We start from the raw sequence: 20,126 nt of genomic DNA, 5'->3' as shown, positions 1-20,126 counted from the left end.
ATTCTACTTATAGTTTCAAAATCTACTTATATACTTCTAATCAAAGTGAACACAATGCAGAACTGTACATCAGTTAAAAAGACTTAACGTTCAGTGGCATTTTAGGGTGTAATTTAACATTCACAGCACACAGGAATTATTGATCCTCTGCTGCCTCCATCAGTAAATTCAAACATGTTATTTTTTGAAATTCGGCATTTGAAGTCCTTTTACCACAGTGACACAAACTGACCACACGAGGCAGCAGCAGACCAGCCGCTCCTGTGTCCCTGAGAACCAAAATTTACGTTTCCTGCCATAAAAAACATCTGTTTTACAATGCGATGCATGTCTGAAGGATTATCCTCTAATCTCCTGATGTAAAAACTGTCACCATCTACAGGTTATGTTGGATTATGGTCATATTACAGACATTTACAAAGCAGTTTTAATTAACAGTGCGGGAGCGGTTAACCACCTCTACAGGGATGTATGCAAAATAATCCTTTTCATTTATACAGTTACAATTACGACATCTCCTGTAAGCCCTTCAGATAAATATGTCTCTGTCATCTCTGCGGAGAATTAATCTGAATATTCCCAGCTGTGTTTACAGGTGATTGTTTTTCTGATGTCTTACTGACAGGTTGAGATGGATTAAGTTGTATCTAGGAAGTGATAAAGAACAGAAGCAGGCAAAAGGAGCTGCGCTATTAATAAAGACTGTAAAAAAAGGTTGAATACAGTACATGCATAATTTAGTTTCTCCCATAACAAGCATGCAGTGTCGTTGTTGAATCTTTTTTAATCCTTTTAAATGATCATGTATAATCATTGTTCTTAATATATAACGTTATTGTTATTGATTAATTAGTTATAATGGCAGTTTTAATATTTTTGCCACTGACACTAAAGGAAAAATGCACTCAGAGCTGTATTATTTTGTGCCCTTTTTATTGATCTGTGGAGTTTTTTGTCTCTGTTGTCATGGACATCACTGAGATCAGTAATATATTAATGGTCTCAAGGTCTTCTACCTGATTTTTTTTTTCAGTGTTAGAATGACAGACCAGTGACGTACAGAGCTGCTGCTAATCACGACTGACAAGATATTCAAGAGAGAAAGCACAAATATTTAGGGAAGACATTCCCTATTGATATTTTAGACATTTCCATTGCTAAATGTTGGAGATTAACGCATGTTTTCAGGATTTGAAATCCTTCACTCACATTTACTGCAGTGACACAAACCTACCACACGAGGCAGCAGGAGACCAGCAGCCTGTGTGTGACTGTGAACTAAAACCACTGTTTTTCTCTATGGGGTTTGGTGCGTTTCGTGTCAGAAGAGTCTGTTTAACCATGAGATCGAGTGGTGAACATGTTTGTAAGATGTCTTAGAGGTTAAAGAAAGTTTTATACATTTATAAGAACTTAACTATAGGATGAGAGAAGTTTTCTCGTCTTTTATCAGACGATGACCAGTCACACAGCATCCATTTTATCTTCATTTCAGCCTGGAGACTTTCTTTGTCAAACTGTTTTGCCAGCTCTCCCAAATTCACGTGGTCATTCTCTGTCCAGACTTTTCCTGTACCGCGTGGTCGCGTAATCCTTTTAATGTCGATTTGAAAATCATTATCACTGACATCAAAGACTTGCATAAGGTGGAGGACACTTTCTCTCTCGCTCTTTCTCTTCACAAGGACAGCTCAAAGTCTTTGATCGGTTTCTCTTTTGTGGAAAAAAAAAAAATCCTGACCTCAAAAGTTGTACGTGTTTACTGGGTTCACTCTGCGGGAGCTCGCATCTCTGTTTGACTCCCTCCAAGAGCGAAAAAAAGTTTTGAAGCCCACCTCTGATCCTCCTAATTAAATGAAAACGCAGTGGGTTGCACACACACGCATGCCCAATCAAGACGATAACCAGTATGGATCTCTGTGGGGAGCAACAGAGTTTCGGCATCCGACGCTGTGTCGTGTTCTCCCGATGCAGTGGGATCACACACACACACGCGAGTTGACATGCAACATGGTGCACACCACGAGCATAAAATAAGCAAATGACTGTTCTACCTGTGAGGAAGACGAGCGTTAATTCAAAGGCATCGCAGGAGAACTGAGGAGGAAATGTTGTCTCATTGATAATCGCCCCACTGAGAGAGGGACAGGTTATCTGCCAGACATCCAGGCTCCACAGTTAGTTTGTCTCAGAGACGAAAGAGTAGAGCAGTTATTTATAGATTATGACGATCATTATACTCTGGATTTATTTAGAGAAAAAAATTCAATGAGTGAAAAAATACACGCCAAAACTGGTTAACAAGGTAAAGGAAAACTTGCTGTTATCTAAAAAAACAAAGTATAAAACATAATTGAAATAACATTTGTTGTTTTTTCCCCCCTCAAAATTCTGACTTTAATCTTAGAATTCATACTTTATGACTTAAATCTCAGAATTCAGATTTTTTTTCTCAGAATTCAGACTTCAATCCCAGAATTCCAACTTTCTGACTTTCATCTCTGAAATTCAGATTTTTTTCTAAGAATTCTGACTTTAATCTCAGAATTCCAGCTTTCTGATTTAAATCTCAGAATTCCAACTTTCTTTCTCTCTCTGAGTTCTTCTGCCCTTTTTCCCAAGTTCTGAGGAAGGTGGAAGATACGCACCAAAACTGATTAACAAGGTAAAGGAAAACTTGTTGTCTAAAAAAACAAACCAAAAAAACTAAGTATAAAACATATTTTAAATAACATTTGTTTAAGTCTTTTTGCGTGTTTCCACCGGCTCGGCTTGCCTCGGCACAGTTAAGTTGCGTTACCACTAGCATAGTACCTGGTACCAGGTACTTTTTTTATTACCTGCTCTGGCGAGGTTCCAAGCGAGCTGAGGCGGCACTATGCGAGACGTTGTCAGACTGCCGGCCACTGATTGGTCAGAGTGCCATCGCAGGAAGAGACGTTCGACACAAGAATCAAGCCGAATAATGCCGAACTGTAGATCAGTTAAAAAGACTTAACAATCCTAAAAACGTGGGTTAATCTCCAACAATTTACCTAAAATCTCAATATTTAACAGAGGAGTCTGGTGTATTTCAGTCCAGTGACTGTGTCAGATGGAGTCTGTGCTCTGGTCATGGAGGAAGTGCTGAACAAATAGTTTTAATGAACTGATTCTAATGATTCAGTTACACTGAAAACAACTGCTTTACAAGTCACTAGTCACTCGCGTGGCCAAAAAATTGGAACTATGTACAGGCGTTTTTCTAACTTTCTCCTCTCAGGGGACAAAAACGCTGATAGAACAAACCGTTGCGTAATTACGGTAACTTAATGTGCGTAAACATGTCATCTGCGATGCGCTCGGTGTTAAATTAAAATCAAATCCACAAAGAATCATAATTAAATCAGATTTTGACGAATAGGCTGTAGTTTGAACATAGCCATCATGCACACAACCGAAATATGGAAACTCAATTTATAAATCAGTTGCGAAATAGAAAATAATTTTCCATTCATTTTGCAACCAGTGGTGTCGCCCCATGATCGCTAACTGCCACTTCCATTTTACTACGGTTGAGACAGACCAGAGGTTATTGTGCGAGTAAAGCGAGACAACTGCAAACACAAAAACGTGCCCCTCATTCCTGCTTCCGAACACAACGTGGCTCATTGTGCAGGGAGCAGGAAAATGAGATTTGGTTGTAAAGAAAGAGAGCAGAGGAGGTGATGAGACAAGGACGGACGTTATTCGGCGGGACGACTGGACCTGTCTGCTCTCATCCCCGCGTGACTGACAGATGGCTGCGCTCGCGTGAATGCCATCACACGATTTCCCCCCAGAAATCTGTCCATCAGTGGCGTCTAAGCAGAGAGAGACAGCCGTGACATCTCATCACAGACGAGCCGGCTCCTCATAACTTCTACCTAACGCTCTGCAGGTACAGAGGAGAGGGAGCGGGGGCAGAGGGCCACGGCAGACACGCCGGCGCCACCACAAGGCTATTTATAGTGTGTTCAGGGGCCACCAGCAGGGAGTGGATGACGCTGACGGGTTAGAGAAGGTGTCACCACACTACATCACGAGTATCTGTGTTTATATATAAAGGATTAAACACTGTGATGTCCCAGCATCAGGGTTTTTTTTCTCCTGACAAAGTAACACAAAATGAGGGCAGATACGCTAAACAATAACGAGTCATTTACATAATGTTGCTACAACATTATAATTACCTGGCAATTAAAGCAGCTTCATTACGGTCTGTCCTGAGGGCTGATTGGATTGGGACGCGCTCACGTACACGGCAAGTCTGGAGTTTGAGTCAAATACTGCCATTGTTTTGTTTTACCTGAGCCAATGACGTTATTCTAGAGTCACAACGGATGTGGTGCTAATTTTCACGTGGCGAGTTTATGCCGGTCAGGCCGGGCGGCGCAGATCATACAGCTTGTTTTCACGTCATTCACATTTTTCTGTCATTAGCTCGAGCTAAAAGTGTTCAAACTTTGTTTTTTTCAGCACAGCCTATAGACATTTTTTTGAGTATTAGGGCCACGTGAAAAAAAATAGTTTTGAAAGAAAGAAAAAAGACAAGCAAGACAGCATGTATTCTGAGATTAGAGTCTGTAATCTCAGAATTCTCACTTTAATCTCAGAATTCAGACATTTTGATTTAAATTTCAGAATTGAATGAACTTTGAACTGCAGCTTCTGATCAATTATCACACTTTAAAAAACATATACTCTATATGTGCGATATAATAAAATTAATCACAACTTTGACTCAACAATGTAAGAAAAAACAAGAAAAAGAAAAAACTGTATAATAGAAAAGTGTCCTAAGTGTTTTGGTCATTTAGTTAATGTGTGTGTGTGTGTGTGTGTTAAAACTCAATTATCACCAGATAAAGACAGAGTTTTTTTGGTGACAGTTGAAGAAACTGCAGCAGATCCTGGACCTCATGGAAAAGTTGTTTCCCGTTGTGTGTAATTTGTCGCTCGCACTTTTTTTTTTGTTTGTCCTGAGGGAATTTGCTGACACACTGAAAATGCACAAAGGACTATAACAAGGATATGTGTCACACCTTACACTCTTATTATGTCGTCTATGACGAGTGTGACAAGCAAATCACTGCAGCGCTGAACTGTGCTGCTGTTTCTGCTGAGTCACAAGTACACAAGTTACTGTGAGCAACGTCAACATGATATAGGATAGGATAGGATAGGATAGGATAAGGTAAGGTAAGTTACTCTGGGGAACATCAACATAAAATAAGCTAAGATAAAGGTAAGATTAACAGATAGATAAAATAAGATAAGGGATAAGATAAGAGGATATGATAAGATAAGACAGCAGCAAAATAAAAGTTAACGTAATAAATGGACTAACACTTAAGGGTACATTAATTAGTAAGTGCTGTAATAAGCACTTACTAACTGTTCATTAACGTTTTAGTAAAACACTTTGTGTTGATTAAAGCGTTATTTAAGTGGTTTATAAGGCTATTTGTTGACGTCAGTTAACTGAATAAAGATTACTTAACTATATTTAAGCATTTATTAATGCTCCCTTACTGTTATGTGGGTCAATAGGCAGCCGTTGACCATGAATCATCCATTGTTAATGTTTATTAATGCTCATAATGAACATGACGAAAAACCTCTTGTGTGTCGTCACATAGAGAAACAGAAGCCGAGCTTCATGTGGTTTTAACGCGGACGCTGCTACGAGAATATGGTATTCATGTAAGGAGACGTCGTCTGCTGTACACGATGAAACGGCCGATTGTGAACAAAGTCAGTGGCGAGTTCTGATCTGCGTTCGTTCTCGAGCACGATCAGTGATGACGTTTTTTACACAACACAACATTTTAGGGAAGGCGGAGCTTCACTTGGTGTGTGTGTGTAGTGATGGTGGGAGGGTGTTGTTTATGAATAGCAGAGAGTGAATGATGGAAGCTCTCCTGAGGGTTCAGCCCCTCAGCTCTGCTGCAGGGACTTGGGGACATGCCAGTTTCTCTCTCTCTCTCTTTCTCTCTCCCTCTCTTTCTCTCGTCCGTGCCCTGTGAGATGCCAGTTTTTGGGTGGGCACTGATCCGAGTGGGTGCTCGCTCTTCTCCAGGATTCACCGCAGGTCCCAGCGGAGCGTCTCCAGGCTGTGGCTGCTCCAGAGCACGAGGGGACGCCTGGAATCTTAATCAGAGACAACAGGGGGGGGGGGGTCTTAGACAACGCACACACATTAAGATCACAGCCAGAGTTTATGGGTGAAAGCAGGAAAAGAAGTGGCTCAGTTTGTTGGGATTATTACATTATTATTTTTTTGTCTGATCTTTTGTGATTTGAAATAACTTGAAATAAAGTCAAGCTTCACTTCCGTATTTACTCTGTTGTAGATTTAAAGGCACAGTACGTGCTTTTCCAGAAACTACGGTAGCCTCCAGTTAGAATGAAAGGTCAAAAGGTCAAGAGAAAATGTGCAAAGGTTCATTTTGTGGTCATGAAATGACAAATCATACAGTCAGGTGATTGTACACTCTAAAAAAAAAAAACAGATGGAGCATTAACCAAAAAAAACTATCAAAAACAAAATAAATGTGTCACATAAAAATATGTATCTTTTTTAAAACTGACTTGCAGTAGAACACAGAAGAATCAAAAATAAAATTCGTTCAATTTAAGCCTCTGTCCGAGTTGCTCACTGCATTGTAGCAAAAAAAATTGAATGACTTTATTGTGAATTTTGCTGTTTGTGAAAACTTTTTCTTGTAATTTGTCTTTTTTTCAGTCAAAAACCTTTTACTCGAAAGCACTTTTAACTGAACTAAAACATCTAAAAAAAATTTATTTTTGCTTTTTTGTATCTCTTTACAACTCTTTTTCTAATACCTTTTTACTAGTTTTTCCTATTTTTAAAACACTTTTAATTTATTTTACACTCTGTTTATATATTAGACTTCAGTATTGATTGATTTAAATCCTGCCTCTGTGTTGTTGTCTTCACATGATGCTATTGTTAAATTTTACCTTTAAATGCCAGTAAAGATTTAAAATTGGCCAATTTTTTTCTCGTTTAAAGGGAAATTGCAGTCTGAAAGTACATGCAGATTTACAGGCTATTTTGAAATATTCTATTCCAAGCAACTTTTGCAGATCATTTTTCAATTAATTTAAAAGTATTTGGTTTATTTATTACCAGTAGTGCCGTGTTTACAGTGTGTTGATTTGTGTTGCATACTGTTGCATACTGTGGCTTTAATCTAACGACCTGTGAAGACACAGGTGTTCAGTGTCACGTGACTCGCTGCTCATGTTATTGTCTCTTTTCTTCTCTTTTTTCCCGCTCTCGTCTTTGCCTGCGCTGAAACAGGAGCTGCTGAAGTCGTAACAGGTACTCATTCACTCACTCACTCACTCACTCACTCACTCACTCACAGACTCTTTGTCCATCTCTGTCTGTTCATCTGTGCATATTTACCAGACTTTTCTGGTGTTGTTGGTATTTTTCTTTCTTGAGGACAGATTTACACTCACAATGCCAGTTCTTTCTTTATTTATTCTTTTCTTTTTTTATTGATTTTTTTGCCACATCTAGAGTTAAACTTTCTCTCAAGGCTACTTGGTTGCCACTTTAGTTTCTTGTTTCCTTTAATCCTTTTGTTACATTTTGACACATTTCTTCATAAAACTGAATAGAATCTCAGTTTCTTAAAGTGGCGAAAAAACAAAAATACAATCCAAACACACACAGTAACTAATAATCTCTATGTTTAAGTGCCTTTAAAGCAAATATGGAGTTTCTCCTCTTCACTTATTATATATTTATGTGGGGTAAAGAGTGAAAACAGTTTATCTTCTGTACCGAATCTTTTAGATCATGAGCTTTATCAACAATTTATCGTTCACTAACTTTGTCCTGAAAATGTGTTTTACCTCGATATAAAATCACACAGGAAAAGCTCTGACACTTTATTTAAAATTCATGAAGTAGAGAAGAAGAATAGAAAAGTGGAGCAGACTCTTGCTGTGAGGCTGCAGTACCACTGATAGAAGGCAGAGGGAGACAGAGAGCAAGACTGTCGCTAAACCAGTTAATTATATTCGTGTTCAGTTAAAATTTGTTGTTAAACTCGACACCAAAATACTGAAAAATGTCGCTTCTCTACAGCTTTGTGGAACAAGTGGTTTGAGAGTTTATGTAAATATATTTTGCGATGTTCGCGGACGTTGGTCCCCACTAAAGTGTATAAACCAATATGTGTGTGTGCATGTGTGACACGCTCGTCTCTCTTCTTCTTCTTCTTTGTCTCAAACAAATGCACTCAGCCTTGTAGTTCTTTGTGTCATCTCTTGCTCTTTATATATAGAACATTATTTAAGTGTAATGTAATTATGTGTATTCCCCTACTGCTGCTTAAGTCAAGTTTGCCAGAGAGCCAAAAAGTAAGAAAACACATCACAATTATTGTTCCCGTCTTCTGATAAATGAACAGATTTGAAAACACACTTGTTTTTCTTGTGGAAGAACAAATAGTGGAAGAACACATCCCAACAAACCAAGTGCAATTTCCTCAAGACTTTAATCGATCACTTAAAAGAGGTTTATTTTATTAGCTCTGGAAGTTGCCAGCTACTGCAGCTAATGTTTACCCAACAAATGTGAGCTTGAAACACTTTTATAATTAAGTAAAACATTCAAGGGTGTAAATAATTTGGTCCTAAGGACTAAAGACGGCACATTCCACTTTTTATAAACACTTAAATACCATAATATGTAAATGGCTGCAAGTTCTAACAATGTCTTTGAAGGTATAATAAATATTTGGCAGCACTTAACATCCAAATTCAGCCCTAACATGTTGATATTGTGTAATATCAGGTGTAAATAGGTAGGTAGGTTGATGAAGGTAGGTAGGTAGTGAGTTTAGTAACAGGTGGTAGGTAAGTATAGGTATGTAGGTAGGTTGGTATAAGTAGGTTGGTCAGTAGGAAGGTATGTAGATAGGTAGATAAGTTGCAAAAGGTAGGTAGGTCAGTCAGTCTAGGTAGGTGTAGGTGCATATGTAGGTCAGTATCAATGGGTAGGTAAGTATAGCTAGGTAGGTTGGTGGAAACGTAGGTCAGTTAGATGGTATGTGGGTAGGTATGTAGGTAGGTAGGTCAGTACAGGCAGGTATAAGTAGGTGCATACATAGGTCAGTATCAATGGATAGGAAAGTATAGCTAGATAGGGCAGAAGGAAGCTATGTGGGCAGGTACATAAGTCGCTTTTGGTAGGTAGGTCAGTATAGGCAGGTATGTGGGTCATTAAATTCAGTATCTGGCAGCTCATAAAAACAACCACACACACACACACATACTATATCTCTCTGGCTTGTGGTTATTCTTTAAAATCTGTTTTCCAGTCATTACATATTATCACTAATTTACTTTCTCCATTGGAGAAACAACATGTTGCAAAGTTGAAGTCATTAAAAGAAGACAAACATGTTTTTCTCAGGTTCGACATCCTCACTTTCTAGTGATGTCGCTGCATCGTTAAACAAATTGACACTTGGCTTAGGCAACAGCTTACCTCTGTGAAAGAAAACAGAGAAATAGTCAAATTAGTGGGTTTGATTTTTTGGTTTATTTTATTTTTCCTGAAACTGAACATGCAGAAAAAAACACAGTGTTAATTACACCCTAAGATACTTGTGAACATCTGTAAAACAGCATTTTACAAGGATCCAGGTTTAATGACTGAGTGAGACGCTGTCGCCATCGTCACAGAATCAGAGGAGGGAACTTTTTGTTGTTAATGACCGTCTAAAGTCTTGGTTGCATCGCTGAAAGGACTTGACTGACAACGCTGACTCCAGCGAGAGGAATTGGGCAACGTTTGCTGCCCCTTTCATGTCATTTGATGTCCAAACAAGAGAGGAAAAGATCAAAGATCTCAAATCAAAAGGTTGCCCGTCTGTCTGTCTCCCAAACTTTGGATTCAGGAAGAGCTATAGTCTCGCTAATACTTCCTGAGTCCGTCGGCTTTTGTTCAAAGTGTTCAGGGCGTGTTTTTTTTGCATCTCGAGTGCGGCGGCACGATCTTTGCCAAACACTCCGACGCCCAGATTGAACACCCTCCCCTCCCCTCCTCAGTGACGAGACTTTGTGAAGGTCTGTATTTCCCTCCGACTGTTTCATTCAGCGTGTGGCGATGCACAAACAGGAGGAGCAGCCATGTGTGCAGAGATACAGGCACTTTACTCTTCCAGACAGCTGCTGGAATGAGTGGGAATTTATCAGCCAGTCATCTGTGCCATGCTCCTGCATCCCCGTATCCGACCCCCCCCCCCCCCCCCCACGTGTGCCAAACCCACCCGCCATAGCGTCCCCAGAATTAATGACTGCCTCCCCTCATTTGCACCCAATCATGACCAGGAAGCAGAGGCAATTGAAAATGTTTACTCCAATTGCGAGAAGCCTCCATGTTCCTCAAAGTGGGCTGTTTTTGCTTTGATGGGATTGCTAATCACAGCCACGTTATTTATGTGTGTTTTGAATTGGAGATGAGCCTCGACTGTGATATTGGAGCGGGACCAGCCACGCGCTCGGGGCGGCTAAACCTTATGGAGAATTTATCTGTTTCATTTTCCTTTCTCTCAGTCCAACAGATTGGGAGCAGGGTAACCTTGCTTTGAGGCTGCTCCGTGTTTGCTGTTTTGACTGCCAAATATCTCCGTTTTTTTCTCACGTCGGCAAAGTAAAATAGACATCACGTCGGCTCCACGTGGGTTCCTTTTCTTTTTTCTTTTTCTTCCTCGTCGTCGTCTGCGGAGCTTAGTGCGCACAGAGAGGCGCTCCGGCACACTTTCTGTTTGATTTATTTTGCACAACAAAATACTCAAGAAGTGACAAGGATTAGCCTGCAATCACAAATTGTTTGCACAAATGAAATTCAGAATGGATTAGAGTTGCTGAAAAGTCATAGATTCAGTACAGGAAGAGGTGGAAAGTCTCCTTTATAACCTTTACTTTACTTATATATAATATGTTTAGACTCTATTTATGTCAAAACCATTATGTTACATCTAATAATACAATGAAGAGTTTTTCTTCTTGTAATGTTCGTAAATAATATTATTTAAGTAAATTCCATTTATGTTAATTTTTATATACGGTGCTTAACAACTCCACAGTTGCCCTAAATAATTACAGCATTGGTAATTATAATGGTTAATACACAGTATGTAGAAGCTCTTTAACCCAAAATTATATTTTTAGTGCTAAAATATAATTGTTATTGTTATCCATGAATTTTTCTTTATTATTATGATGTCAAATGATCGTTATTTACTTGTGTTTCTGAACATAAAAAATAAGTTTCTGTTTTCTCAGAAAAGAAACCCAGTGAGTTGGCTCACATTCAGGTATAAAACCGTGAATTCATTTTGTTGTTTTCCAAATACATAACAACAACAATATTTTACTGTGTTTTATCATTTATATTGTATTTTATATAAGATCTTATATATATATATGTGTGTGTATACATAAAAAATAAGCCCATAATTGGTTTCTTCCCCACCCACACGCACACATGTATTCTATTTTTACTAATTTATTATTTTTCTCTCATGTTTTATTCATAAATGTGCAAATAAACCAATAACCAACGTGTCCAATATCAAAATAAAGGTGTAAAATGTTATGTGCCTCTGAAAAGCACTTAAATTAGAGGATTCAAATAATTTCTTAACGGAACAGTGTTTAGATCGGTGAAAACATTTTATTCCAGGATTAAATCTTAAAGTAAGGCTCCTCCCACATTCATGAAAGATACTGAGACTTTTTAAATGGAAACTTTCATTATTTTTTACCCAGAGATGCAGTAGAGCAACAAAACTAAACACCCTGACTAAAATATAAAACACAGTTTGCAGTTTGTGAAGACGTAATATAGTTAAATTGTGAATAAAGTGGCTGCACCATTGTTGTCATTCACTTTAATGTCCGATTCATTGAAAGAGTAAATTTCTCACATAAATCACAGTTTAGGAGAAATTCCCTCCGCAAGTGAGACAATTACGGTTATGAAAATCTGTAAATAGAAGACTTAAATAAGAATTAACCAGTGAAAGTGCATTAAAATCAGGGTCTTAGTATCTAGGGATGTCCTGTTCCAATATTGATATCGGATATTGGGCCAATATCAGCCAAAAAACGAGTCAGACTGCCTCTAAAACCTCCAACATAAGCGATCCAATACAAGAAGTCCATTCCGCACCAGCACTTCTATCCAGCGACGCCATTAGCACTTGGTACTTTCCTCCTGATGAAATTAACCATAGACTGTATGAAATTAACATGGCAAAAAATCCAATATTCTTATGTTAATAATAAATGGGTCAGTTTTTCTCATACCTAGTGTTGCTGACTATTGTTCTGACTCTGTTTAAGTATCACTTGATCAAGCCTATTCTAACATTCCACACTACAAAATAAGTAATTAAAGTATGTATGATTCGTGCTGATATCGTATCGATTGATATCAGTATCGGCCAATACTAGTCAGAGTGTGTGATATGAGTTTAAATTTAAACAAAAAATAAAATAAAAAGTCAAATGAAAATAAAAGTCTTTATTTAATTTGAATCATGTAAAATGTATCTATAAATTTAAAAAAAACAGAGAAATATCAAATAAAAACTTGATATTGATTGGCGGGCCATATGAAAATCCTTTTAGGGCCAAATATGGCCTGCAAGCCGTGAGTTTTAAACCTCTTCTTTAACTGCTCAGGTATTTCCCCCCTTATTTATATATTTATATATGATTAAAAACATTATTATTTGGAAGACATTGACCTCATAAAGAGTGTGATTATCAGTGCACGTTTGCGTATTTGACATGTTCATTCTGTAAGTACGTCGTATACATTTTATCTCACATTAAAATTGCAAACAGCTCACTCATCCTTTAATTCGCTCACTAATTCATTGCATTAAACGGCGAGAAGGGGAATTATACGACTCTAAGAGCCGTCATTTTCCGCGGTCACGTGCTGTGTTTGCACATTAATAACTTACAGCAGTGTGTGTCTGCGGCGTGTCTGTGTATATCTATCATAATTAGCCCCCGTGTCGAGAGCGCAATAATAACAAACGGATTTCTGAAGTAAAGTAGATGATTGGAGTCGACCCAGACTTCCATATTGGATGATGCTGTGCCTCAAGATTTACTGCGTTCAGTGCCAGGGTTCGAGAGGGGGAAAAAATATACACTGATCCATATGTAGAAAAGTGGAAATGAAGTGTGTGGATGTGTGGCTACGTTGCAAATCTGTTTTTTAATGGAAGTGGACTGGAGTTTAAGTCGCGTTACCCACCTGCAATTCATTTTATTTATTTATTTATTTATTTATTTATTGTTATTAACTGTAACTCTTTAAACCTTAGCCCCACTCAAAAGTAATTAAATTATTCCTTTAGAAGACGTGATGAGAATATTGATTTTGTTTTCATATCACTGTAGTAAATATATAGCTGTAGGGCCTGTAGCCAGTTAGCTTAGCCCAGACATTTTACTTCAGCCCAAAAGACAAGTAACAAAACAGCTCTCATGCTTTTAATTTAGCATAATTTTATAAAGTCTTACACAGAACTTTGAGTGTAGCTTTCGTGTTGTTGTTTATTAAAGTTTAGCTAATATAACTGACTTTATTTTTACTTTTTCTAAATGAGCTGTAACTGCACTCTTTCCCCAACTTTAACCCTACTTAAAAGTAACAGACAGTTTTAGGGAAATTCATTACATTCATCACTTTCTTCGACAAAGTGAGATGAAAATTAAGATTTTACTCACGTATGCTTGTGGTAAATGTGTAGCTATACAGCCAGCAGCTAGTTAGCTTAGCTAAGCTTAGCTCAGCCCAAATGGTAAAGAACAAATCTGTTCTCATGCTATTAATTTAGCATTTTCTTTACTCCACATAAAGTCTAACATATAGTGACTATAGCTTCCATGTTTTTGCTAATATAATTTACTTTTATTTCTTTTAAGTTAACTGTAACTTCACTCTTTCTTGAACCTTAATCTTTAACTTTAAAGTCATTTTAAAAAATGTGGGCAAATTCATTGAATGAATCACTTTGTTAGACAGAGTGAGATGAAAATTTAGATTTTACTCGTGTATGGTTGTGATAGATATGTAGCTATAGGGCCTGTAGCTAGTTAGCTTAGCTTAGCTTAGTTCAGACATTTTTGTTCAGCCCAAAAGTTAAATTTAACATAACACTTTTAATTTAGCATAATCTTAAATCTAACATGTAGTCTGACTGTAGCGTTCATGTTGGCTAAAATAATCGACTTTTATTTCACTTTTTTATAATTAACTGTAACTCCACTCTTTCCTGGACTTTAACATATCACTTAAAAGTAATGAAAAATTAGGGCAAATAAATTACATTAATCACGTTGTTAGACAAAGTGAGATGGAAGTACAGTATATTTAGCTATAGGGCTTTTCACCTGTTAGCGTGGCTTATTTTAGCACAGACACTGTAAACAGCGGTAAACAAACTTTGCTTCTGCCCAAAATGTAAAGAAATAAAATCTTCAGTGCTTTTAAATGCACACATTTTTCATCTTTATGAAGTCTAACATGTACCTGACTATAGCTGTCTTTTAAATGAGTGACTGCTAGACCTGCAATTAATGTTCTTTTTTAATTATTAACTGTAAGAGCTAAATATTTATAAACCCTTAGCTAACACCCTTAACTGAGGTTTTGTTTTACTAAAAGGTAAAGCAAAACATATTTATAGTGCTGTTAAATTTACATATCTTTAATCTACATAAAGTCTGACACTTGGGTTTAATTATAGCTGTCATTTTTCTTTGGCAAAGATACAAAGATAAGTGTCTTAGACCTGCAATTAATGTTCATTTCTTTATTCAGTGTAATTGCACTCATTAACCCTACTCAAAGCTAATAGACAATTTGGCAGAAATTAATTAAATTTAGCACTTTGTAAGACAAGAGTTTGATGAGAATATTGATTTCACGCTCATGTCCTTGTTGTAAATACAAAGCTATAGAGCCGGCAGTCAGTTAGCTGTGCTTAGCTTAGACTAGCTTAGCCTAGCCCAAAAATGTTTTGCTCTAAGGTAAAGAGGGAAAAAATACAGTGCCCATTAAGTTAATATATCTTTAATGTACGTAAAGTCTGACACATAACTTTGACTTTAGCTGTTATCTTGAGTAGAAGTAGTAGAGTATACTTAAAAACAATGGTCAATTCAACTTAATTACATATGTTGAAATGGATTCAACTTACGTTTACACCATATGGATCTCTGTAAACTTTAAGTTGAAGTAGTTGCATTGTTGACATGGTACGGCAAGTTTAAACAAGCAAATGATCGTGATTTGATTGAATGAAGGCTTTATTATGAACATTATACAATAAAAAATGAAAGAAAATCTAAAGAAAACACAATCAAAATCACAAAGTTTACATGTGTTTTTAAGAGTAGCAGAGGACTTTTCTTTTTAAGCTTGACTAACTTCATATTTAATACAGAGTAGAATGGAAAAAACAAATGTAGACTCTTTTATAACCCATGTTTTATCAGATATCCTCTAATGTTGCGTTCATGCCGAATTTTTACATACAAAGTAAAAGCACAGATGCAAGATGAACATTTTCAATTTTGGCCAACAATTTGCATTGACGCGACAAATTGAAGGAGAAAAATGATCATTTCTGTGCGTGGACACCCACAGCTCAATGACAAAACTTGCTACAAGTACTGGGAACAAAAACAAAAAGGAGAGAGCGTTTTTCCTGCCAATATGGCGGAATAAACAATGTGACATTTTTAAACATTTATTCATTTTAATGTAAACCATCAGTGAGTTTTTTTGTTTTTTTGCTGTGAGCAAATTACGACAGGACAACAAAATATATCAGTGTACTTTTGGCTTCGCTGAGGAACTGGCAGAGGGAAACACAAAAAACGACTGGAGGTGTGATGAGGCACCCGAGGAAAAAAAACATAAAAGCAATAATATCACAAAATAATAAAAGGCCAAAAATCTTCAAAGATATGAAGCAAAAATACTAGTCGTCATGTGAGCGAGTGTAGATCAGGCTTTAGATGAAGGGAATTGAATGTTTTTGCATAATTAAGTAAAGTCTTTGTGATGATCTCTGACACAATCAACAACGAAACCAGCAATAATATCATGTAAACAAGACTTTTTGAGACTTTTATTTTGAAGGAAAAGTGCAAAAACATGATTCATGTCAGTGCGATATCTCACATGTTTACACTTGAAATATGAAGCTCATGCTGTAAATATTCTCACTGCTATTATCTGGATATTTATTATTTTTCTATATTGTTTTATATGTAAAAATGAATGTGCTGCTGAAAACACCTTAAGTTTCCACAACTTCTCTTCAATTATTTTATCGTTTTGATTTTATCTTCATAAACTTATTTCTCCTCATCTTATCTAACATTATCTCAACTTACTAACTCAACTCATCTTATCTTAATTTATCGTAAGATTATTTTGAAACAACAGAAATCATCCTTACTCCTGAAGGTGACTTTAGATTGTGCATGCGTGCGTGCATGTGATGGGGGGGGAACAAAGCCAGGCGCTTTTTTTGTATTGTTGTTCTTTGTGTGTGTGTTGTCATCTAAGTTACGAGGACATGGAAGCAAGGTCTGCCTGTGGCATCATCGCCAGTTTGACTTGGACACTCGTGGCACTTTTATTCCTAGAAGTACAGAACAGAACCTGTGAGCACATTGAGCACACACTGGTCACATGGAGGCTCAGATGGACGGCTCTGATGAGGCTTAACCACAAACAGCATCCAGGCTGCATCGTCGCTCTGCTCTCGTCCCCCCCCCAACCCCCACCGTTTCTACTGTTTAACGTTTTCTTACACTCTTTCTCTGTCGCCTTTTTCCTGCTCATTCCACCCTCCGCTCTCCCTCTCTCCTCCTCTCTCTCTCTCCGTACCTCTGTGGGCAGCGGAGCTTACAGTCCATCTGGCACTGATTCACAGAGAGCCCACACAGAGCTGGGAGAGATCACCAGTGACAAACAATGCACACGGCTCCTATATTAAAGGATCAAACATGGCTGCAAACACACACTCTCCACGGCCTATTCACATATCCTGATACAGTGTGTTAACATGCAGTGACTGATGTAAGAAATACAATACATGTACTTCATTCTACCTAAATCTACTGGCTACTTTCGATACCTGTATTTAGTCATATACACTTGTACCTCCATTTGAAAGAATACAATTGTTTCATCCAGTTTTAATACCACAGTATGTATATTTTGTTAGTTCTTGTTATTTTATCCTTTATTAGCCTTTAATGTTGTACTCTTTTCATTGTTATTATTGCTGTAAAAGCACTGCTGTAAACTCTTAAAAGAAGCTATATAATAATAATAATATTATTAATAAGTTCCGAGCATCATTAGTTTCAGTTTGTTTACTCCGCCATGTTGGCAGGAAAAGCTTCCTGCAAAACTGAACCATGCAAGTGCCGTCAGAGTTTGCTGCGCACTTTAAATTCACTGAGATTTAGCAATATAACACAGAGCTTGACAGACTGAATGGAACTGACCTGTATACTGCCCCCTGGTCCTTTTTAGGAGTATAGAAACAGCAATAGCATACAGTGATTGTTTGATTAACTTTCACTCGTTCTCCTCTGGAAAACGCTTGCATATCACAATAAAAGCATGTAAAATAAACAAGATATTAAAGCTTATGCATGTTGGTTCCGCATAATGATGCCTAAAGAGCTCAGGACGTCACATGACTTTGTTTATACTGCCATGTTGGTGGTGCTTTTCAGGAGTATGAAAACAGACTGGAGCAAACATCACTCCAGACCTGCAGAAACCCAACATTTTCACCTTTTCCTTCATCCTACTCCAGAGAACCCTTAAGACATCGCAATAAAAGCACGTAAAATCAAACGAAGATATTTGAAATGTCACTCTCTCACCTATTTCCGTTTTTTTTTTCTCGTGTGTCGTGAAGTGGAAGGTCAGAACCTGGCAACGGACAACGTGTCTGTGATCGAGGGCGAGACGGCCACCATCAGCTGCAGAGTGAAGAACAACGACGACTCGGTCATCCAGCTCCTCAACCCCAACAGGCAGACCATCTACTTCAAGGATGTCAGACGTGAGTGTTGGGAACTTATTGTTTCACCAAAAAGAAAATATAAAAGTGATTTGGTTGACATTCCAATACAGATGTCAGTTATCACAGTATTTGGTTGCTGTGTTAAAGTTTTCTGGTGCCCTGACACTTCAACACAGTACAGACAGTACAGAATGTTTGCCCTGGATTCATGTGAAAACAGCCTAAAAACAGCACAGTGTCTACAAACAACATGTTAGAGTACCAGGGAAACTAAATATACTGATGTGAAATGTTAGGATTTTTCTTCAAAAAATAATAATGATTTGTGCAAGATATTTTTCGAACCAGGTTACAAAGGTGACTTGTATGATTGTTAACTTGCTTGTTGATTTACAAATTAATGTTTTAAATGCTTGTTGTTCTCTATTAATGATCACATTATTATTTTTATCTTGTTATTGTTATACTATGTTTTTAAATATGGCAGGTTTGGTCCTCCGTACATTATGATGGTGTAAAAATGATAAAAAATTCATAATGAATTAAAGTGCAAATAATAATATAATTTGAGACGATAAGATATGAAAGTGAACTTAATATAAAATGTATTTACGGACGAGTATTAGGGCCACATGTAAAAAACAAAGAAAAGAAAACAGCACTAATTCTGAGATTAAAGTAAGAATTCTGAGATTTAAGTCAGAATTGTTATTTGAATTCTGACTTTAATCTCAGAGTTCTGGAAAAAAGTCAGAATTCTAAGATTAAAGTAATAATTCGAGTTTTTACTCGTGTACGAGTATTAGGGCCACATGTAAAAAACAAAGAAAAGAAAACAGCACTAATTCTGAGATTAAAGTAAGAATTCTTGGAAAAAAAGTAAGAATTCTGAGATTTAAGTCAGAATTGTTATTTGAATTCTGACTTTAATCTCAGAGTTCTGGAAAAAAGTCAGATTTCTAAGATTAAAGTAATAATTCGAGTTTTTACTCGTAATTCAGACGAGTAATAGGGCCACATGTAAAAAAACAAAAGAAAACAGCATGAGTTTAAGAGTAAGTTTTCTGGGGGAAAAAAAAGTCAATTAAAGGAAGAATTCTGAGATTAAAGTCAGAATTCTGAAATTAGTCAGAATTCTGAGATTAAAGTAAAAATTCTGAGATTAAAGTCAGAATTTTGAGTTTAAAGTAAGAATTCTGGAAAAAAGTCTCTTCCATATGTATTGATTTACCGACAACATTGAGCAACTCACAAAAGAACATAAATGTAATAGAACGGTAAAATGTAATAGAACCCCTCTGGTTCTGGCTCTGTGTTTTCAAAGTCCACATTTAAGGTGCAGGAAAGACGTGACGTTTTATCTTGCGAGCCAAATGTGGCCCCCGAGCCTCGGGTTTGAGGTCTGTGATCCTGTTGACGTTTGATTTTCTGTGCTAACGTGATTCCATCTGCCCTTGACTTTCCGACTCTTTCACTCTGAATGTGGCAAGATTAACATGAGATAATTCACACTGTAACAGTGTCCTTGACAGAGTCTGATTCTGTGATAATCTCCCGTAGATTAGAGTCATATTGAACGGTAAAGGGTGTCTTTTGTCATTGTATTTTAATCTGGGATCTGAGTGCAGATTAAAGGTGAATGAGGAACAACCTTCACTTCCCTCAAAAACTCACAAAACACTTTGCTCCATTTTCTCCTTTTTTTTAAGGGGAGTTTGAAAACACGTCATCATATTTGAACAAAATGAGAATCTGTTGCAGAGGAAAAATATATCGATGTAAAGCATAGGTCATGTTGTGCTCTGCATTTTAAAGACATTGACAACTCTAACATGAAGGAGCACAGACAGAGATTGTTAGCTTTTACATCCCAGTAACGATCAATATTAGCTGCGTACGTTCAACTAAATCATTCCCTGAGTTTAAGACAACCTGGCCACCCGTTTTCTTTTTTTCTTTTCTTTATCGAGC

The 20,126-nt window shown here is 37.2% G+C and overlaps 1 protein-coding gene across 3 annotated transcripts in view; it reads left to right on the top strand.

Moving 5' to 3' along the window:
* cadm1b (cell adhesion molecule 1b) overlaps positions 1-20,126 on the top strand; it is a 213,789-nt gene that overhangs the window by 145,245 nt on the left and 48,418 nt on the right. For 2 of the 3 annotated variants that reach the window (XM_058634124.1, XM_058634122.1), the window contains exons 4-5: positions 7,349-7,369; positions 18,048-18,194. In XM_058634124.1, the coding sequence (XP_058490107.1) occupies positions 7,349-7,369; positions 18,048-18,194 (168 nt within the window). The remainder of the gene's footprint in view (positions 1-7,348; positions 7,370-18,047; positions 18,195-20,126) is intronic. The other variant, XM_058634123.1, reaches the window with a different exon arrangement.

The sequence above is a fragment of the Solea solea genome, chromosome 7 (assembly GCF_958295425.1).
Source record: "Solea solea chromosome 7, fSolSol10.1, whole genome shotgun sequence".
Taxonomy (NCBI): Eukaryota; Metazoa; Chordata; class Actinopteri; order Pleuronectiformes; family Soleidae; genus Solea; species Solea solea.
Note: the sequence above shows the minus strand (reverse complement) of the source record. Positions and strands in the feature narration are given on the sequence as shown.